Source organism: Anomaloglossus baeobatrachus, chromosome 12 (genome assembly GCF_048569485.1).
Source record: "Anomaloglossus baeobatrachus isolate aAnoBae1 chromosome 12, aAnoBae1.hap1, whole genome shotgun sequence".
Taxonomy (NCBI): domain Eukaryota; kingdom Metazoa; phylum Chordata; class Amphibia; order Anura; family Aromobatidae; genus Anomaloglossus; species Anomaloglossus baeobatrachus.
In genome coordinates, this window is record NC_134364.1 from 80,962,967 (window position 1) to 80,986,154 (window position 23,188).

The following is a 23,188-nucleotide window of genomic DNA, read 5'->3' on the forward strand; positions in this document are numbered from 1 at the left end:
GGAGCGCCGAAGAAAATACGGTATATGCAGCTATAGGATTACTCCGTCCTAGGTGCATTACTTTACATTTATCAACATTAAATCTCATTTGCCAATTATCTGCCCATTCTGACATCTTATCCAGATCGTTTTGTAATATTGTACTATCCAGGTCAGTTTTTAATATCCTACATAGTTTGGTGTCATCGGCAAAGACTGACACTTTACTATCAATCCCATCCACAAGGTCATTAATAAAGAGAGTAAAAAGAATCGGTGCAAGCACAGATCCCTGCGGCACCCCACTGCTGACTATAGCCCATTTAGAGAATGTACCATTTATGACTACTCTGTTTTCTATCTTTTAGCCAATTCCTTACCCAGTTGCATATTGTGTCCCCTAGTCCTTGCTTCTGGAGCTTTAGTATAAGGCTATTATGTGGTACAGTATCAAATGCCTTTGCAAAGTCCAAATAAACCACATCAGCTGCATTACCAATATCCAGGTTTGCACTTACCCCCTCATAGAACCCCAACAGGTTGGTTAGACACGACTTATCTTTCATGAATCCATGCTGTCTGTCAGTTATATTATTTTCTGCAATATATTTTTCATGTCATCCCTTAAAATGCCCTCAAAAACTTTGCATACTACTGATGTCAGGCTTACTGGACGGTAGTTGCCTGGATCTACCCTCTTACCTTTCTTAAATATCGGTACCACATCAGCAATCCTCCAATCCTGAGGCACCAACCTTGTTACAAGTGAGTCTAAAAAGATGAGATACAGAGGTCTGTCGATTACGGAGCTCAATTCCCTCAATATTCGTGGATGAATGCCATCTGGCCCTGGTTTGTCAATGTTTAATTTACTCAGACGTAGGCGTACTTCATCTTGTGTTAAATTAATTATATCGGGTGGTGGACTTTGATTTTTCACTTCTTGAATGATCACTGGTACAGTCAGTTCCTTGGTGAATACAGATGAGAAATGCCTATTTAATATCTCAGTCTTTTGTTTGTCCTCTATAACTAACTTATTATATTTTAAGGGGCCGATACTATCCTTTGTTTTCCTTTTGGCATTAATGTATTTATAAAAGATTTTGGGATTTATTTTAATGTCATTGGCGATTTTTGTTTCAGTAGCTAATTTTGCTTGTTTGATTTCTTTTTTACATTTCCTATTGATATCTTTATACTCCTGCAATGCTATTTCTGTATTCTCAGCCTTTAAGATTTTAAATGCCCTCTGTTTTTGTTTTATTATACTTTGTACAGTCTTATTTATCCATAGTGGTTTCTTTTTATTCCTGGACATTTTATTACCAGAGGGTATACGTTTTTTACAGGACTCTAGTAGTATATCCTTAAACTTACCCCATTTATGTTCGGTATCCCCAGTTACCATGACTTTGTCCCAATCTACACATTTAAGCTCTTCCCTTAATTTGTTGAAATCAGCTTTCCTAAAATTCCAGGTTTTAGCATTCCCCCTTTGAAATGTTTTATTGAATATTGCGTTGAAGCTTACCATATTATGATCGCTGGTGCCCAAGTGCTCCCGGACCTGTAGATCTGAAATTGTATCCGGTCTATTTGACAGGACCAGATCTAGCAAATTATCTCCCCTGGTCAGTTCACCTACCATCTGAGAGAGGAAATTGTCTTGAATAGTAGATAAGAACTTACAGCTTTTAGCACAACCAGAAGATTCTATGTCCCACTGAATGTCTCGATAGTTGAAATCCCCCATAATAAGAACCCGATTATTATTATTAGCTGCCTTTTCAATTTGTTCCAGCATTTCACCCTCTATATGTTCAGGTATGTTAGGAGGCTTTTAGCAAACTCCAATTAGCATTTTTCCATTATTCCCCTCCCCATGTACATTTACCCATACTGACTCTACATTGTTGCTGTTCCCCTCAATGTCATCATACAACACAGGTTTTAGGTTAGATTTAATAAATATACACACCCCACCACCTTTTTGGCCTTTCCTGTCCTTCCTAAATGTACTATAACCCTGTATGTTTGTCACCCAGTCATGGCTTTCATCCAGCCAGGTTTCCGTAATGCCCACCACATCATAATCCATGGTTGACATAAGAGTCTCCAATTCATTCATTTTGTTTGCAAGACTTCTTGCATTTGCCAGTAGACATTTAATCCTATTAACACCTTTATTACTCCTAGCCTCCCTACCTTCCTTGTATGTCCCATCCCCCCCTAATCCTTCATTGACCCCTACCGTCTCCCTGTCTCTATCTGCTCTATCTATCCCCTTATTTGCTCCACTACCCTCCCTCCCCCCCCGATCCTAGTTTAAAAGCTCCTCCATCCGTCTGACCATTTTCTCCCCCAGCACAGCTGCACCTTGCCCATTGAGGTGCAGCCCGTCCCTACCGTAGAGCCTGTAGCCGACTGAGAAGTCGGCCCAGTTCTCCATAAACCCGAACCCTTCCTTCCTGCACCAATTTCTAAGCCACATATTTATCTCCCTAAGCTCCCGCTGTCTTTCTAGTGACGCTCGTGGCACCGGTAGTATTTCTGAAAACACCACTTTGGAGGTCCTGGACTTCAGCTTCTCTCCTAGTTCCCTGTAATCATTTTTAAGGACCTTCCACCTGCCTCTTACTTTGTCATTAGTACCAATGTGCACCATGACCGCTGAGTTTTCCCCAAACCCACCCAGCAATCTGTCTATCCGATCCACAATATGCCGAACCCGAGCACCCGGCAGACAACACACTGTTCGGCATTCACGGTCTCGGCGACAGATGACCCTGTCATACCCTTGGATGAAGTTGATGGAGTCACTGTGGATGTCTGGCCTCCACCTTGGCACTAGTCATCTTTTTTTGACATGCACAAAATGTTGCAAACCACTTTTGCCAATGTGATCCTAACCTAACTGGGCAAAACCCCTTTCCATAAAAAGGACAGAGGCATAGCACTATAGTTTTAGGAAAAAGTCCTATAGGAATAAAGTCGTGATTTGCGGCAATATCAGAATGTGTAAATTCTCCAGATGTGCAATATAGGCTATAAAGGAGACGTGCACAGAAAGCGGCTGACACGGAAGGCACAGGAAATAGTAACAGTATTTTGGTTTTATTCAGGATAGAAATGTAAGAATATAGTCTAAAATCTGCCAGAGGAGTATAATATGGAACATACTGAGAAAACTTGCTAAATATACTGTATTTGACCTTTAGAAAAAATATTAGTAACTTCTTAATACAATTAAGCAAAATTGAGAACAAAACCAAATCAGGGGCTAAGTGAGGCAAAGCTGGGGGAAACCTCATGTAACTGCCCGAAAAGAGCATTGGTCCTTGGTGAATCTATTAGACAAAGTACAAATGAGTGGTGTGCGGTCACACACCGCCCCAATCATGCATGTCCATAGCTCGGCACGCCCGGGCTCCAGGCTATGACATTCACTGGCCACTTCCTGCGAGCTGCTTGCCCCTGAAGGCTAGCTCACCTTGCATCATCCTTCAGGCTACAAATTAAATAAAAACCAACACGGTTTCCTCTGGACAAAAAAAAAAAGGAGTAAAAAGACAAGTCGTGACCAAGCGTATTAACCCCTGTGCTGCCAATTGTGCCTGCAACACATCATGGAGTGATTATGAGGAGCCTCGGTGGACTGCAGCTTTGTGTTCCGTCATTGAATGACAGAATCGGTTCCCTTTTGACCTCCCTTACGAGAAACTACACCTCAATGACTTTATTGTAGATATGTGTGAGTGTATGAATGTACACCACATCACATCCTGTAGTATAATGGGACAGACGAGCCCTCCTGAATGGAGTTACAGGTCTTATAAGCAGAATAAGGTAATGAAGAATAACATAAGAAAAGATGAAAAGGCTCCTACATGCAAAATCGGTCATAAAAACAATCCAGGTGTCCTTGGGACATACGGGGGCCCCGTCTACACTGCTTCAATGGAGTGTCTTCATTAGGCTCTTCAGGAAGGATTGAATAAAGAGGTTGTGTGAGGGGTACGGCCCAGAGGTATCGTAGAGACTTGTGGAGCGATGCACACAACCAGACTGGATTGATGAACATTGTACATTCAACAACTAAAATCCATTCCCTATTGTTTGTCTCTTCTAGCAAAGGAACAATCCTGACGTGCGGCCCGGCTTCAGGTGTCAGAGAATGCTGACCCGCTCGCCCAGAGCCCTCATCTCTGCATCTTCAGAGTCGCTGGATGGTGGTGGCAGCAGATGTGGCGGGTACGGGAGACAGTGCTCCTCCGCGTACATCACCCAGCGGGGGTCATCACTTTCATGGGTAATGTAGCGTTCCCCTATCTTACACTCCAGTTCACGTAGATCAAGCCAAGTCTGGAAATCCTGGTAAAGAAATCAGATATTCAAAAACATTAATAATGTCTGTCACATTTCTGGAAATCTAGTTACCATATATACTCGAGTGGAAGCTGAGGCCCCTAATTTTACCACAAAAAACCAGGTAAGACTACTGGTAAATTTCAAAAATGAAAATAGATACCAATAAAATGTAATGTGCCCATCCTTGTAGTAATGTGCCACATCCTTGTCCCCCTTTGTAGTAATGTCTACATCCTGTAGTAATATGCCCCATCCATGTGCCCTACAGTAATGTGCCCATCCTTGTACTAATGTGCCCAATCCTTGTCCCCCCTTGTAGTAATGTGCCCCATCCTTGTCCCACTTTCTAGTAATGTCTACATCCTGTAGTAATGTCTACATCTACATCATGTGCCCATCCTTGTGCCCCATCCTGTAGTAATATGCCCCATCCATGTGCCCTACAGTAATGTGCCCATCCTTGTAGCAATGTGCCCCATCCTTGTCCCCATTTGTAGTAATGTCCCCATCCTGTAGTAATGTGCCTGCCTATCCTTGTGCCCCATCCTGTAGTAATATCCTCCTTCCAGTCCCCCTCTTGTCCCCTATTATATCGTTGTTCACATACACACAAAAATAATATTCTCTCCTGTCCTCCATTCCTGAGGTGTCCTCTTACCTGCTTCTTACGGACCGCAGGCACAGACACCTTGGTGATTGCGGCCGGTGAAGGGGCCACTGCTGTTGTTAGCGCTTTACTTCACTTGAGCATTCGACTGCAGTCAAGCGCCTACGGCAGCACCGTGCACAATCATAGAGGGTTGTTTATTGCGGACTGCAGGCACATAGACCCCTCCATGATCGCATCTGATGAACGGGGCTGCTGCTGCACTCATCACTTTACTGTAGTTGAATGCTTTGTGGCTGCAAAGCATTCAACTGCAGTAAAGCGATGACTGCAGTGGCACCCCATTCACCGGACGCGATCATGGAGGGGTCTATGTGCCTGCTTTCTGCAACAAGCCGGTAAGAGGACACCGCAGAAACGGATTACAGGTAAGAATAATTTTTTGTGGGAACCTCACTCGAATATAAGCTGAGGGGGGACATTTTCAGCATTAAAAAATGGGCTGAAAAACTTGACTTTTATACTTGAGTATATATAGTATCTTGGAAGCCGCTAATATACAAATGGACAGCGGTAATAACAAAAGCTGATCACCCCTAACGATCATTATTAGGGGTCCAGGGACTTCACACTTAGTATACAGGACATTATGGCCCCAATTCATCAAAACAATAACATGGCGGAAATCATTCTGTAAAACTAAGTTGTGCATGAATTTTGCAACGTTTGGCGTTTTCATACCAAAAAGTTGCATCTTTATGGATGTTGTGTTCCCCACACAAGTATACATCGTCAGTATTAATTCTGGGGGAATCAACAGGTGGTGGTCAGAATGGACGGACCACTGCACAACACCGCTACAGAGGCCAATGTCACCTGAAGGGAGCCGTGTGTACCAAGGTGATGCGCTACATTATCACCAAATGCCATTACTGATCTCATAGGGGTAGCTCACTTCCATGTCGGCAGGTAAGCAGCGCCCCCACACACCTGCCTGCATTATTGCACTTGCCCCAGTAGGTAAGCAACGTGCTTGGTACCGTTCACCTCCGTATGTGGAAGCGCTAAAGTAACCCATCAATGGGAAAAGCTTTTAATCCTGTGCTGACACAATAAAATGGTTTCTACTTAATTTATTAATGACCTAAAATTGGCAGTATTGACAATAAGATATATGCTTTGATGTCACAAACAAGCTTTCAGGCCTAATCCATGTGATGTGTGGTTATACCCGAGCTTGTGGTTCGTGGTCACCGCTCACCTGTAACCAGGGGTGGTTTAGGGTCTTGTCCACACTGTAACGCTTCCTCATCTTTACTTGCAGGAGGTTGTTAATGAGGTCAATAGCTAAAAATAATGACAAAAGAGGTTTAGAAAAGGAAATGTAACACAGACACGATCCAATGTGTATGAATGATATCCCGTAAAAGTCACGATTCTCTCGGCTATTTTATGTTTTCCAGGATCGGAGACAGAGGCGCTTATAAATAGCCATATTGCGGCCATACTGATTACTCTGCTCTGAAATACTCTACTTTTAGGTGTTGGCTTTGTGGCGCTTAAAGGGAACTGGTCAACAGATTTGGCAGCTATAAGCTGCAGCCACCACCAGTAGTCTCTTATATACAGTATTCCAGAATACTGTATATAACAGCCCAGGCCGCTGTGTAGAACATAAAAAACACTTTTTAACACTCACTTAGTGACGCTCCAGTCAGATGGGTGTTGCTGCTCTCCGGACCGGCGCCTCCTCTCTGCGGCGATCTCAGTCTTCCTTCTACCCAGCCCAGGATGGATAACGTGTCCCACGTCATCCACACAAGACGACATTGCGGTTCTGCGCAGGCGCACTGTGATCTGCCCTGCTAAGGGCAGATCACTGTATTGTAATGCGCAGGCGCAAGGAAAGGTTAAAACCTTTAAAGGTTATTTACCACGGTATGGCATAATGGCCACTTAATATCTTTTGTAAGAAAAGGCTATAAAACTGCCATGTACAACTACACATCTACCAACTCACACCTACCCAAAGAAATTTACAGGACAGTAATATTGAGCTCAGTGCTACGTATCTACCCTGTCCCAAAGAGTGACGACTACTGATGAATAAGCTATTACACACCACTGACCAAAAGAGGATAGAGGCGCCCTGGACTCCTGACTAATGGTGTCCATACAGCCTAGGACAGCCACACACTCGTGGTCACTTACCCTTTCCTCAAAGACTTCACAGACAATTAGTATAAGGCACAAGCAGGCATATAACCTCAATTTTGGAAAAATGAATCACTGACAAGTGCTAAAAAGGACTCCTTTCCAGACTGAAGGAAGAAAACTATCAGATACGATTTGCAGTTCAAAAAGCAAAACTGTTGTGACCGGATCTGGTTAGGATAGGGCTACATGGCGACTGCGTAAGGTTGCTTTCACACATTTGGTTTTTGCAGTGCAGCTCAATCCGGCTCAAAAACCTATGCAACGGATGCGGCAAAAAAAAAACAAAAAACGGATCCATTGAATAAGTTTTTCCATGCGGCCCATCCGTTTTTTGACGGATGTGGCTTGATACTGAGCATGCGCAGTTCAAAAAAATGCATTCAGCGTCCGGATGTGTTTTTTGCCGCAGAACGCCGCATTCGGCATCCATAGGCTTGCATTGTAAATCGCGCTGGATCCGGCGCGATGCGTTTTTTTCGCTGCAAAAAAAAAGTGCCAGGCAACGTTCCGTCTGGCCACCGCATGGGCTAAATATGCCGCATCCGGCAAAAACCGGACGCAAGGCACGGCCATGCGGCACAATATGGCGCTAATGCGAGTCTATGCGTAAAAAACGCAACCGGCGGCAAAAAAAAAGGGTTGCGTTTTTTCTGCAAAGTGTCGTATTGTGCTGCTTAGCAAAAACCGGATGTGTGAAAGCAGCCCAAGTCTTGCCACACTGAAATAGCAGCGTTGCATTGCAACATTGGATCTGACGATTTCCTATGGTGTTGCACTGCTCTTTGTGAGACAAATGTTTCCAAATATGTTGGATTTTCTGTTGCAAGTTGCACGATCTGCTGTAGGTGAAATGCTACGGTGGCTTGTCTGCATGCAATTAGGTAAACCACAACTTTAAAATTGCCATGACTTGTCTGTTATTTGCTGTTGCACAACATATTTCACCATGTATCACCAGCCTTAAAGAGATAAGTGCCTGAAGCAGAAGCAGCAACATCAGTTATCATGGATGTGACGTTGCAGAAGGTAGCCAGATACTCCTCCAGTTCTTACATGCACCACTCACCATCAGACGATGTCTCTCTCCATGGATGTGGGGGGTACATGAAGGCTGCATTTTGGATTTGATCATGAATGTCCTCATCTTCATTAAAAGGAAAAGTCCCACTCAAGCTGACATATATGATCACACCAACAGACCACATGTCCAAGGAGCGGTTGTAGCCTCGATTTCTTAACACTTCAGGGGCCAAATAGGCAGGGGTCCCAACTACTGAGCGGCGAAAAGACTTCTCTCCGATGATACGGGCAAACCCAAAATCACAAAGCTTAACCTGAGAAGTAGAGAGAAGTATGAGAGTGTTAGTAACAGTATAGAGGTAGGCTATGCTCACATGTTCAGTAATCATGGATCCTGCTTTTCACTTTTATTTTCTTCCCAATGACTATATATGTGCAATGTATATTCTTTACTTGAAAAGCTTCCACCATTGTGCGAATGCCGATGTGACCAGACTACCCAATGTCTGGTCCCGTCTCCCAGTAATACAGTGGATACTCGCTTAACGAGTAAGCCAGTTAACGAGAAATTCGCTTAACAAGCAAAGCTTTCTGTAAATTTGTAACTCTGTTTACGAGAAAGCTTTGCCGTACGAGCAAAATACTCACCGCACACACTTCCGGTTCTGTACATCCACTGAGCTCTGACCCTCCCTTGCAGTCCACACAAACACACACATTTTATGCTCACCTTACCTTCTGCTCCATCACCGGCCTCATGGTTCTTGTAGTTCCCCGGTACATCACGACTCGGTAGGAATCCATGCGGTAAACTACAAGATCCAGGAGGCCGGCAATGGAACGGAAGGTAATGTGAGCATAATATGTGTACTTTCCGTTCTATCGCCGGCCTCCTGGGTCCTGTAGTTCGCCGGTATATGCTGTGCATCGGCAACCATAGCGATGAAGCAGGAACATCCTCTGTCACCGCTACTCAAAGGCAGCGCGCTGGCCAATCAGAGGCAAGCGCCTCATGCCTTTGCAGTCAGCGCTTCGGCAGCGGAAGTTCCTCCCTCGTCGTGATGGTTACACAATACACATCCTGTACCGGCGAACTACAAGATCCAGGAGGCCGGTGATGGAACGGAAGGTAAGCATAATATGTGCATGCTTGTGTGTGTGTGTGTGTGTGTTTGTGCATATTTGTGCGTGTTTGTGTGTGTGGAATGGCACAATAGGGGACCAGGATGGGACATTGAAAAAGTTGTGGAAGGAATCATCTGCATTGCATTATTTCCTATGGGAAATCTTGCTTTGCTAGACGAGTAACTTGGTTACAAGCACACTCCCAGAACGGATTATTCTCGTTAACCAAGGTTCCACTGTACTATGACGCTTTTGTCAGGTGGTCAGAGTCAACCTCTGGGCATAATGATGTTTTCCAGGGGTTTGATTTCCATAAATGAAAATTATGTGTCCCAGATGAATGCTCTTCATCGCTAGGTCACTGTTCTAACAGACGTCTTATTTGATAGCTAATGTACTAAATATGTAATCTGCAAACCACTTTTTTTAAAAGGTTTTTGCTACCTCATCTGATAGTAGAATGATGTAGGCAAAGAGGCCCTGAGTTCAATCATGTATCACTTAGATTACTAGCTGCAGCCGTTCTGACACAGTGAAAGATTTTAGATTTTGTATGTAGCAGAGCTGGGAGAACTGCCCTCGCCCACACCAGGCTTTCAGTGTATATTTCCATAGACAGAAGCTGCTAATCACAGAGAAGGGTGGAGCCGGACTAGAGCTCACAGGGCTGCTGAGACCCACTAATGATAAAGATAACTAACATGCTTAAGCTAACATTGCAGGTAAACAAAAAAACCTGAGATATGACAGGCAGGGCTGAAGTCTGTTTTAACTATTGCAGCATGCTGTCTTCAGGTTATAGTGCAGAAACTGACGACAAAGTCCCTTGAAAGATTACGCTGTTTGCCCATCAAAAAAATATCACTAGTTATCTTTTTTATCAAACTGGCTATTTACGGACTAATCAAGTGTAGGCCATCTCAAGAGACAAATTACCCCAAGTGTGTGGGAGACGGAGCGAAAACGTTTTTTAATGGGTTGTATGTCAAACTGCACAGAGTTGGGGAAAAGAAAGCCATATGGCAACAAAAGGAGGAACGCATAAAGTGACGGGAATGAAGGTTTACAGCTCTTATAGCACTGTCAGAATGACGGCGCAGTGGGACCTCCTACCTTAAAAAAAGAAAAAAAAAAAGTAATGGATAGCAAGTTGCAAAACATGAGAATGGGGATATACACTGGTATTTGTACAAAAAGCTAATTATTTTGTGCTATATATATATATATATATATATATATATATATATATATATATATATATATATATACACACACAGATATATATATGAAACAGACTGGCCGTTAGCATACATAGACTTGGTAGAGTGACGTCAGCTATGTAACGTCCCCTTTCCTTCTATTAAGAACAGGATGGGCTGCGGTGCTTGAATGGCTGACTGATTATTACTCTAAAATTGAGCCATCTCCTCTTAAAACCACTTATGTTGTACATGGATGAAAATATAGAGAGCAGAATGAATGAAAATGAGTATTTTATCTATCCATTTTAGTAATAGATCTGCAGAGAAGTGAAGCCTAAATCGCTTTCATCACATATCCATGTATTGGTCCTTTAATCTAAAAGCATGTATGAAATTACCTGAGGGAAGGGATCGGCAGATGCCAGCAGCACGTTCTCCGGCTTTAGGTCACAGTGGACAATGTTCTTGAAGTGAAGGTGTCTCAGTGCTACTAAGATCTAAAAGACAACATGCAGGTTAGGCCTCCTAACATCCATTACTCTCCCGTGCTACCCGGCCCTATGTACCATCGCTCACCTGGGTGACCAGGAATTTGGTGATGCGCTCGGGTAACCTTCCCTTTTCACTGGACAGGATCATCTCCAGCATATCCCCATGCAGCTTCTCCATCACCACAAACACTCTTTCTGGAGTCTCGAACATACACTCCAGGTTCACCACTCCGCGGTGATGCAGATTCTGTAGAGAAGATACATAGAACAATTTTTGGACTAAAAAATCCTTTCCCTTGGCGCTTCGTACATTTTTATTTACTTTTTTTTTCCGATTAGGTGACTATGTGATTTCCTGCGGGACCGATGTACTACCACAACACAGGGGTCTTCACTAGGCCTTGAGCTGCCATTCGCTGTTTAGATGCCGTGCTGCATACTGACTGCAGCACGTAAGATGTTGAGCTGCTGGATCAGCTTGATCTGACTGTAACAGTTGTATACGGATGTCTGCTGTACAATACAGCTGTCTCCCACCATTTATGAAGGACACAACGCCTTAGTTGGCTTCATATATCCAAGGGGCGATTTGACAGAGATTCCTTGTCCAGAATCCTCAGCTATTTCGCAGAGCTGGGAGTATTACCAAGGATCTATGTCTCTAGAGACATTGTCCCATGTATGCATTACACAGATAGGTCAGGTATAATTACACGCGACCAGCTTTACATTGTAGAACGGCTCGGCCTGCTGTAAATTAGTGCACGGAGAAGCCCTAAAACAATTAGTGTTGTGACATAATTAAGATTGGACAACGCCGCAGGTGCAAACATCCATTAAGAATGAATGAGCGCGTATTGTGCCACAAATGGAGCTATCACGTGTCCCAGGGCAGGTGCGGCAGCTCCGCGGAGAAGCAGTTCATTACCCAGGGCCATTGTTTGCATTCTCAGATGTCCAGTCCTAATGGAAAATATGGCGCAGCACAGCGCTGCCCTTTGTTCTGCTGGAAAGTAAGCCTTCATGCATAGAAATAAAAGGTTAAACATGGGCTTCATCATACACTAGCTGGAAAGTCTTCTGTGGACAACCGGTTTTTCTATTAAAGCAGTTACCGTGTGATAAAGAGCAATTAACAATTATAAAATATACATTATATGCAGGAAGGAAGGTGATTGAATGTGCGAATGCTGTACAAGAAACCACGTTGATTTAGGAAGCTGCCTCGTTTAAAGGGAATCTGTCGGCAGGTTTTTGCTAGCTCATCTGAAAGCAGCATGATAATAGGGAAAGAGATCCTGATTTCAAAGATGTATCACTTAGATTACTGGGTGCAGCCGTTCTGACACGATCAGTTTTTAGATAAAGCCATGCAAGAGCGGAGGAAGCTGCCCCCGGCCACACCAGGCTCTCTCTATACATTTCTACAGACAGTGAGCTGCTAATCACAAGAGGGGGCGAAGTCAGTCAGACAACATGGCAGCCAGCTAGTCACAGCAATGATAAGATCCCAGTGATAAAACACTCAGTTAAGTAAACAACAGCACAGGAGCTTGACATGTGACATTATTGAATTCTGTGTTTTAAGCCCTAACTCATGCTGTTCTCAGATTACATAGCAAAGAAGGGAATTTTGTTACTTACCGTAAATTCCTTTTCTTCTAGCTCCAATTGGGAGACCCAGACGATTGGGTGTATAGCTACTGCCTCCGGAGGCCACACAAAGTATTACACTAAAAAGTGTAAGGCCCCTCCCCTTCTGCATATACACCCCCCGTGGATCACGGGCTGCTTCAGTTTTAGTGCAAAAGCAAGAAGGAGGAAAGCCAATAACTGGTTAAACAATTCAATCCGAAGGAACATCGGAGAACTGAAACCATTCAACATGAACAACATGTGTACCCGAACAACCAAAAAATCCCGAAGGAACAGGGGCGGGTGCTGGGTCTCCCAATTGGAGCTAGAAGAAAAGGAATTTACGGTAAGTAACAAAATTCCCTTCTTCTTCGGCGCTCCATTGGGAGACCCAGACGATTGGGACGTCCAAAAGCAGTCCCTGGGTGGGTAAATTAATACCTCAAGTTTGGACTGTAAAAACAGCCCTTCCCTACATGGAGGCAACCGCCGCCTGCAGGACTCTTCTACTTAGGCTGGCATCCGCCTAAGCGTAGGCATGCACCTGATAACGTTTGGTGAAGGTGTGCAGACTCGCCCAGGTAGTCGCCTGGCACACCTGCTGAGCCGTAGCCTGGTGCCGTAATGTCCAGGACGCACCCACGGCTCTGGTAGAATGGGCCTTCAGCCCTGATGGAACCGGAAGCCCAGCAGAACGGTAGGCTTCAAGAATTGGTTCCTTGATCCATCGAGCCAGGGTGGATTTGGAAGCCTGCGACCCTTTGCGCTGACCAGCGACAAGTACAAAGGGTGCATCCGAGCGGCGCAGGGGCGCCGTGCGGGAAATGTAGATTCTGAGCGCTCTCATCAGATCCAACAAATACAAATCCAATTCATATCGATGAACTGGATGAGGACAAAAGGAAGGTAAGGAGATATCCTGACTGAGATGAAAAGGGGGATACCACCTTAGGGAGCAACCCCGGAATCAGGCGCAGCACTACCTTGTCTTGGTGAAACACCAAGAAGGAGCTTTGGATGACCGCGCTGCGAGCTCGGACACCCTCTGAAGAGACGTGACCGCTACCAAAAAGGCCACTTTCTGTGAAAGTCGAGAAAGTGAAACATCCCTCAGAGGCTCAAAGGGCGGCTCCTGGAGAGCAATTAGTACCCTGTTCAGATCCCATGGGTCTAACGGCCTCTTGTACGGAGGGACAATGTGACAAACCCCCTGCAGGAACGTGCGTACCTGAGGAAGTCGCCCTATGCGCTTCTGAAAGAATACAGACAGCGCTGGGACTCGTCCGTTAAGGGAGCCGAGCGACAAACCGTTTCCCAAACCAGATTGCAGGAAGGAAGGAAAAGTAGGCAATGCAAATGTCCAGGGAGACACTCCCTGAGCAGAGCACTAAGATAAGAATATCTTCCACGTCTTGTGGTGGATCTCGGCAGACGTCGGCTTCCTAGCCCATCTCATGGTGACAATGACGTCTTGAGATAATCCTGAAGACGCTAGGATCCAGGACTCAATAGCCACCAGTCAGGTTCAGGGCTGTAGAATTCAGATGGAAAAAACGACCCTTGGGACAGTAAGTCTGGCCGGTCTGGTAGTGCCCACGGTTGGCCGACCGTGAGATGCCACAGATGCAGGTACCACGACCTCCTCGGCCAGTCTGGGGCGACGAGGATGGCGCGGCGGCAATCGGAGCTGATCTTGCGTAGCCCTCTGGGCAACAGTGTCAGAGGGGGAAACACATAGGGTAGCTGGAACTGCGACCAATCCTGAACTAAGGCGCCTGCCGCCAGAGCTCTTTGATCGTGAGACCGCGCCATGAAAATCGGGCCCTTGTTGTTGTGCCGAGACGCCATTAGGTCGACGTCCGGCCTCCCCCCAGCGGCTACAGATTTCTTGAGACCCGTCCGGGTGCAGAGACCATTCCCCTGCGTCCATGCCCTGGCGACTGAGGAAGTCTGCTTCCCAGTTTTCTACGCCCGGGATGTGAACTGCGGATATGGTGTATGCTCTGTCTTCCACCCTCATCAGAAGCCGCCGGACTTCCTGGGAGGCTTGCCGACTGCGTGTTCCGCCTTGGTGGTTGATGTATGCCACCGCTGCGAAGTTGTCCGACTGAATTCGGATCTGTTTGCCTTCCAGCCTCTGCTGGAAGGCTTGCAGGGCAAGATACCCTGCCCAGATTTCCAGAACATGGATCTGAGGGGTGGACTCCTCTGAAGAGAGTCCTTGCCCGTCTGAGAAAGGGGTACGTTCCTGTCTAGGGACGTTGACTTCCCATCCCATTGGCGAGGAATGTCCTATAGAAGTGGACGCAGATGAAACTGCGCGAAAAGGACTGCCTCTGCATGAGGCGTCTTAAGGGGTGTGACTGGCCTTGAAGGAGAGACTGCACCCCCGTCTGTAGTGAACGCTGTATGTCCAGCGGGAGCTGCACTATCGCTGAGAGAGTGTGAAGCTCCATGCCAAGATATGTCAGCGATTGGGTAGGTGTCAGATTTAACTTTGAAAAGTTTATGATCCACCCGAAACTCTGGAGAGTCTCCAGCGCCACGTTCAGGCTGTGTTGGCATGCCTCTTGAGAGGGTGCCTTGACAAGTAGATCGTCCAAGTAAGGGATCACAGAGTGACCCTGAGAGTGCAGGACTACTCCCACTGCTGCCATGAACTTGTGAAAAGCCGTGGGGCTGTCGCCAGACCGAAGGGCAGGGCTACGAACTGAAGATGCTCGTCTTCAATAACGAATCGTAGCCAACACCGGTGCTCTGGAGCAATCGGCACGTGGAGATAAGCATCCTGATGTCTATTGACGCAAGGAAATCTCCTTGAGATATGGAGGCAATGACGGAGCGGAGGGATTCCATCCGGAACCGCCTGGTTTTCACGTGCTTGTTGAGCAGGTTTAGGTCCAAAACGGAACGGAAGAGCCGTCGTTTTTTGGTACCACAACCAGATTGGAGTAAAAACCGTATATTGTTCCTGAGGAGGAACAGGGATTACCACTCCTTCTGCCTGCAGAAGAGCATTGGCTCGGTCGGGAGGTGAGGAAGTTCTGAAAATCTAGTCGGAGGACGAGAACAGAACTCTATCCTGTACACGTGAGACAAAATGTCTCTCACCCACCGGTCTTTGACCTGTGGCAGCTAAATGTCGCCAAAGCGGGAGAGTCTGCCACCGACCGCTGATGCGGAGAGAGAGAGCTGAACGTCATGAGGAAAACCGCCTTGGTAGCGGTCCCTCCGGCTGCCTTCCTTGGGCGTGATTGAGCCTGCCAGGAATCTGCGCCTCTCTGAGCTTTTTGAGTCCTTTTGGACGAGGACAATTGGGACCTGCCCGAGCCTGGGAAGGACCGAAACCTCGACTGTCCCTTCCTCTGTTGGGTGTTGTTTGATCTGGGCTGGTGTAAGGAAGAGTCCTTACCCTTGGACTGTTTAATGATTTCATCCAATCGCTCACCAAACAGTCTGTCACCAGATAACGGCAAACTGGTTAAGCACTTTTTTGGAAGCAGAATCTGCTTTCCATTCCCTCAACCACAAGGCTCTGCGTAAAACCACGGAGTTGGCGGACGCCACTGACGTACGGCTCGTAGAGTGCAGGACAGCACTAATAGCGTAAGTCGCAATGCAGACATTGCGAGGTTAAGGACGCCATCTGCGGCACAGATGTACATGTGACAGTGTCCACGTGCGCAAGACCAGCTGAAAAAGCTTGGAATGCCCATACGGCTGCGAATGCCGGAGCAACCGACACGCCGATAGCTTCATAGACAGAATTCAACCAGAGGACCATCTGTCTGTCAGTGGCATCTTTAAGTGAAGTCCCATCTTCCACTGCAACTATGGATCTAGCCGCAAGCCTGGAGATAGGGGAATCCACCTTTGGACACTGGGTCCAGCGCTTGACCCCTTCAGGGAGAAAAAAGGATAACGCTTATCTGGAGAAGCGTGGTGTTTCCGGATTGCTTCTCTGAAGTCAGAGTGGCCAGAAAAGTACTCAATATACGCTTGAGATACTGAAAAGGGATTTCTCCTGCTGTGAAGCTGACTCCTCCACCGGAGGAACTGAGGGAGAAATATCCAACATTCCCTTGATGGACGCTAGAAGATCATTCACTATGGCGTCACCATCCGGAGTATCCGGATTGAGAGCGGACTCAGGATCAGAGTCCTGATCAGCTACGTCTGCCTCATCATACAGAGAGTCCCGCTGGGACCCTAACCAGTGATGAAGCCGAGTGCCGCTCCCAGCGAGCTCGCTTAGACTGTCTGGGACTGTCGTCCGTGTCAGAGCCTGCGCCCTGGGATGCATGGGACCCCCCCGGAGCACTGATTTGTTCCAAATGAGGGCGTATCAACATTGCCCATGGTCCGTCTGGACTGCAAAGTCTCTAAGATGTTAGTCACAGTCACAGACCTATCAGCCGAAACTGCAACTCCGTCCCTGTCCCTGGACAGGGTTCACAGGTGGTTCCTTTAGCCACCTCTAGCAGAGACCCCGGCTGACCAAGTGCTACAGGGGAGCATTGCACACAATGGGGACAGTGGAACCTGCCGTGTGGAACAGTATCACGTGCAGTACAAGCAGCATAGAAAGCCTGTGCCTTGGCACCCTTTCTTTTTTGCTGCTGTTGTCTAGCCATCTAGAAGCATATAGCCAAGAATAGCGACCGTACAGTGCAATGTATAGCATACAAGCAGAAAGTACAAATGAACACTTCAGCCCATGCAGTACAAGCAGCATAGAAAGCCTGTGCCTTAGCACCCTTGCTTTTTTGCTGCTGTTGTCCAGCCATCTAGGAGTATATAGCCAGGAATAGCGACCGTACAGTGCAGTGTATAGCATACCAGCATAAAGTACAAATGAACACTTCAGCACATACAATACAAGCAGCCTAGAAAGCCTGTGCCTTAGCACCCTTGCTTTTTGCTGCTGTAGTCTAGCCATCTAGGCATAAAGTACAAATGGCATTAGTGGGGTCAGCACTTCAGGTGCTGCTTACCGCCCGCACAAAGGCGGGTGTGTGGTCGCCCGAATCCTGTGACTGGTTGCCCAGAGCTTGTCTCCCTTCTCCAGCCCAGACTGCGTGCAGGAATGGCTGCCGGCATCTTGTGAAGAGGGGCGGGCCGTGGGCGTGCCCCAGACAAGAGCGGGAAACTGGCGTCCCACTGTGTCCAGTGAAGGGGGCTGGAGAATGCAAAGCAGACTCCAGCTCTCGGCGCTGACTGTCTGTACAGCGTCCCGCCCCTCCCCTGACTGGCAGGGCTGGGGGCGGGAACGAAGTGAAAACTAGGCCGCAAAGCCGGGGACTCGAGTAATAAGCGCGGCCGTCCTATGTGCACGGCCAGCGCGGAAGTCCCCGGCGCACCACAAGTCCCAGCCGCGCCACAGTGTAAAACACCCCGCAGCGGCCGGCGCGGCAGTTTCTAACACATAAATTCACTCAGCTAAGCTGCAGTGAATAATAGCACAAGCGCTCCGCGCTGTTGTCCCCGGCGCACTAGCACTCCCAGCAATGCTGGTGTGTGTGTGCGCGATGTGTACGGGGACACAGAGTACCTTAATGTAGCAGGGCCCTGTCCCTGACGATACCCAGCTCCATATCCAGCAGGATCTCCGGGTCTGTGGATGGAGCCCGGTCTCAGTGCCTGGAGACCGGTAAGATCCCACTTCACCCAGAGCCCCGAGGGGGGATGGGGAAGGAAAACAGCATGTGGGCTCCAGCCTCCGTACCCGCAATGGGTACCTCAACCTTAACAAACACCCGACAAAAGTGGGGTGAGAAGGGAGCATGCTGGGTGGCCCTAGTATGGGCCCTCTTTTCTTCCATCCGACATAGTCAGCAGCTGCTGCTGACTAAAAACAGTGGAGCTATGCGTGGATGTCTGACCTCCTTCGCACAAAGCATAAAACTGAAGCAGCCCGTGATCCACGGGGGGTGTATATGCAGAAGGGGAGGGGCCTTACACTTTTTAGTGTAATACTTTGTGTGGCCTCCGGAGGCAGTAGCTATACACCCAATCGTCTGGGTCTCCCAATGGAGCGCCGAAGAAAACCTGCTGATAGATTCGCTTTAAGTTATATAACACCTAGCACACTTGTGGCACTATTTGTGCATTTTTCCCTTAGCCAAAGCCATAAGTAGATTTAAACAGATCCACTTTCTGCAGATCAACTACTGGTTTTGCTTCAAAAAGCCTCAAATGTTCGATTGAGGGGGCCCCCATCACTGTTGAGCGCCTAAGTCTCCCATTCGTCCTCACTGCAATAAGGCAGCCAGAAAGGGCTTTAATGGAGGAGTGTGTCAGGCATGGCCTAGGGGCCGCGGGTCAGGCATGGCCTGGGGGCCGCGGGTCAGGCATGGCCTGGGGGCCGCGGGTCAGGCATGGCCTGGGGGCCGCGGGTAAGGCATGGCCTGGGGGCCGCGGGTCAGGCATGGCCTGGGGGCCGCGGGTCAGGCATGGCCTGGGGGCCGCGGGTCAGGCATGGCCTGGGGGCCGCGGGTCAGGCATGGCCTGGGGGCCGCGGGTCAGGCATGGCCTGGGGGCCGCGGGTCAGGCATGGCCTGGGGGCCGCGGGTCAGGCATGGCCTGGGGGCCGCGGGTCAGGCATGGCCTGGGGGCCGCGGGTCAGGCATGGCCTGGGGGCCGCGGGTCAGGCATGGCCTGGGGGCCGCGGGTCAGGCATGGCCTGGAGGCCGCGGGTCAGGCATGGCCTGGGGGCCGCGGGTCAGGCATGGCCTGGGGGCCGCGGGTCAGGCATGGGTCAAGCATTCACGATGCTGTTCGAATCAGTCGGCTGCACGGGCACAGAAAAGAACAACATTTCCTACAAGCTTGTCATCAATGCAGTCAATGAACTGGAGACCCTAATTTTGGTGATCAGAGGAGTCCTCCACAATTAGATGTTTCTCACCCATCTGGAGACTAGATGACAAATGTCTACTGTGTGAAATGGGTACACAATATCAAGTTTTAAAAACAAATTCCAGTTACACCCACAGATTAAAATGCCACCAATTACAATCGCAGGCCTAAGACACACGGCATGAAAATTAGAGCAAGTGGAGTGTGATAAAACATCGCATTCCACTCGGACCAATATTAGCCTGTGTGTCAGCACACATGAGTGATTATTTGCTCAGCCCTAATCGGACCGAGAAAACAATCGCAGCATGTTGCGACTGTAATGCGATCCTGGTTTCTCTCGCACCCATTCAAGTCTATGGTGTGAGAGAAAAATCGCACTGCACTCGCGGTACACCGGTGTAACGTGAGTGCAGCGCGAGAATGGCAATAGCCGGCAATGGAGCAGAGCGGGAGATAAATCCCGCCCCCCCTCCCCTCTCAGTGCCGACCCACCCCACGCGGCTGTGGTCCGATCGCATGATCGGACCTCAGTTGCAATAACACTCACATGACACTCGGCTCCTGCTGTGCTGTGAGAGCAGAGTGTCATACAAGGATCGCAGTAGTCCCTGTGTGGCCCCAGCCTAATACAAATACTTTCATCAGCAAAAGTCCAGCTCATATGAATATCAAGGATTAAGTGGTTGCCTTCTTGGCAGGAATACGCCTGTTCCTAGCCTGCAGGCTTCCTGATTTTGGGTGAAAGCATTCTTGCATGATTGACAGTTGAACAATGGTCCAAACTCTGCACTCTCCGATGCGTCTGTATGAGGCAGCTTATCCTCTGCAGCATTGGAAAAGTGCAGCGGCCCAGAAGCTGGCCGGATCAGGAGATAGCAGTGCACTTCAGTGATCCAGACAGCATCAGAGCAGCGCTTACAAGCTCTAGTGAGAACAGCTTGTAATCATAGCCTATCCCTACTCGTTGATTAACCCTTTAAAGTCATGTGACAAACATGTAACCATATTGTCCATCCTTCAAAGCAAAGACAACAAAAATTTTAGGGAGCTGCTGTTTATACAAGTCTGTAGGATGTAAATGTAGGTCAGCTGAGTATGCACATACTGTTATAACCTGACATCTGCATAGATGCTCATACAGATTTCTCGTTTAATATAAAAAAATAAATAAAATAAAAAAAAGAAAACAACCTTCTCCACTAGAAAAAGAATTATAACTGTATAGATTCTACTTCCCTTATCAAAATGACAGCATACAGATAATAACCGGTATTTCTCTATTCACCAGCAGCGAGAGCCGTCACTTCTGCAGTAGTAGGGCAGCAAAATGGTTCCAGTCTGCACAGTGGTCAACACAGCACTGACGGCTGTAGCACCAGGAAGGAGCAATAAGAAAGCCTTACCCACCCTACACCGCACTTCTGCGCAGAGAGGTTATTACCTTAAGAGCTTAAAGGAGAGTTATCAAGTGTCTAATAATATATCCAAAAGACAAAACCACTTTCGTTCCAGAGTATAAATGTGAATCTTCAGGAATTCACAAAAAGCAGAAGCGTGTTGGCTATCAGTTACTGGAGTGCACAGTGCAGCACATACTGTGGTTAATGGTTTTGTGGTTTGTGTTCAAGGAAGTGGCTACAGCTACAAGCTACAGCAAACACTTATCTCCTGGTCCGCACCGTACAGATCATCACTGACCAACCCTGCAGCCTTACACGTCCGGTCAGCACTGAGATTTCAGGGTCTGTATGGCACAATGCCACCTGTGTCATGGTATGTGCCTACTATTACTGATCTGGCCCACAAAAGTGGATGCTGCCAGACCCCTGGTTTAACACATCATGCAACCACTGGAAGGGATTGCACAATTCTGCCAGCAGCGCTGTATTCACTGTACTTCATAATACCCACCTATAAATGTATAACACACAGCAGAATGGATGCAGCTGTATAAAAATAACACCTACAAAGAAGATTTAACCCCAGTCACCACTGTGTAGTCACAAAATGCTTTACTGAGAAACTCCATCTAATAATTTACTGTATTTTTCGGAATAGATGCACTTTTCCTCCCAAAAAATTGGGAGGAAAACGAGGGGTACATCTTATAATCCAAATGTAGCTTTAAGTGGAGATTAGGCCCTGTGCCGGCGGCTGCCGCGGGGGGCTGTGCCGGCGGCTGCCGCGGGGGGCTGTGCCGGCGGCTGCCGCGGGGGGCTGTGCCGGCGGCTGCCGCGGGGGGCTGTGCCGGCGGCTGCCGCGGGGGGCTGTGCCGGCGGCTGCCGCGGGGGGCTGTGCCGGCGGCTGCCGCGGGGGGCTGTGCCGGCGGCTGCCGCGGGGGGCTGTGCCGGCGGCTGCCGCGGGGGGCTGTGCCGGCGGCTGCCGCGGGGGGCTGTGCCGGCGGCTGCCGCGGGGGGCTGTGCCGGCGGCGCAGATGGAGCTCTCAGCTCAAGATTTCATCTGCGCACGCGCTGCATCCGGCCCAATGATCTATCAACAGTGAACTTAAGGAAAGTGGCACGTGTGCAGATGCAATCTTTGCTTGTCACTGAGCCAAGAGCTCAAGCTGTGCACGCGCTGACTCCGGGTGCCATTTCTTTGAAAAAAAAGGAAAAATCAGCTTACCTGTCACCCAATACTGCTAGATCCAGGGGGTGCACGGGATCCGCTGGTCAGTCCTAGCCAGCATTCAATGAACAGCAGGAGGAGGAAGGATTGGATCCAGCACTGATTCCCAATTAGATAAAAAAAAAATAATTTTCTTTATTAATTCCCTTTAAAAAAAAAATCACATGAAGACCACAGGTGGAAAGTTTAAGTCACAGGTAGCCTTTACACGTTTCGGACTCCATAATAAAAAAAAAAAAAAAGAGTCCTTAATCATAAATCTTAATCATCACTTATGATTAAGGACCCTTTTTTGTTTTATTATGATGTCCGAAACTCGTAAAGGCTATTATCTATGACTTGAACTTTCCACCTGTGGTCTTCATGTGATTTTTAAAGTGAATTAATAAAGAAAATGATTTTTTTTTATCTAATTGGGAATTGGTGCTGGATCCAATCCTTCCTCCTTCTGCCATTTCTTTGAAGCCCGCACCACCGACAGCTTGTGTGACACCCGCCACACCGCCCTGCTCCACACTGCCCCCACCGCAGCCAGCACAGCCCTACTCCAGCACCGCCCCTGCCTCCTGTGACATGCTCCACCACGGCTGCTCCTCTGGTAAGACACAACTGGAATATAAGACGGACTTCCCCCTTCCCATTTTTTGTCTCTAAATTTGGGGTGCATCTTATTAAAAAAAAAAAATTTGGTAGCTAAAATTATGCAAAAAAAAAAAGAAGGACATGGAGAAACCAGTTTGGAGTCCTTGAGAAAGCCAAGGCGAAACGCATAGGAAAGAGGAAGCTCTCACCATTGGTATGTTTACATGCAGCCACTTGGTTAAAGTTTTGCATCTCATTATCTATACACTTTGTTGGTATTGGTAGGGCTCTGTTCACAAATCCAGTAGTCACAAGTTTGTAGCCGATCTGGCATTAAAAATACTGAATGCGTTACTAACAGAACATAAAGGGATGCAAAATGAAAAAAAAGTATCTATTTTTGATTGGATCATCTAATGTTTTGGGCTTGTGCAGTGCTAAAAAAAAAAAAAAAAAAAGATCCAATATAA

At 47.6% G+C, this 23,188-nt stretch overlaps 1 protein-coding gene across 2 annotated transcripts in view; it reads right to left on the reverse strand.

Moving 5' to 3' along the window:
• Nucleotides 1-3,077: 3,077 nt before the first annotated feature.
• The window catches only part of PRKD1 (protein kinase D1), a 189,900-nt gene continuing 169,789 nt past the window's right edge, over nt 3,078-23,188 (reverse strand). For both annotated transcript variants that reach the window (XM_075330722.1, XM_075330721.1), the window contains exons 13-17: nt 11,098-11,259; nt 10,920-11,018; nt 8,241-8,508; nt 6,219-6,304; nt 3,078-4,353 (exon numbers count right to left, since the gene is read on the reverse strand). In XM_075330722.1, coding sequence (XP_075186837.1) covers nt 4,150-4,353; nt 6,219-6,304; nt 8,241-8,508; nt 10,920-11,018; nt 11,098-11,259 — 819 coding nt within the window. In that variant the 3' untranslated portion in view covers nt 3,078-4,149. The remainder of the gene's footprint in view (nt 4,354-6,218; nt 6,305-8,240; nt 8,509-10,919; nt 11,019-11,097; nt 11,260-23,188) is intronic.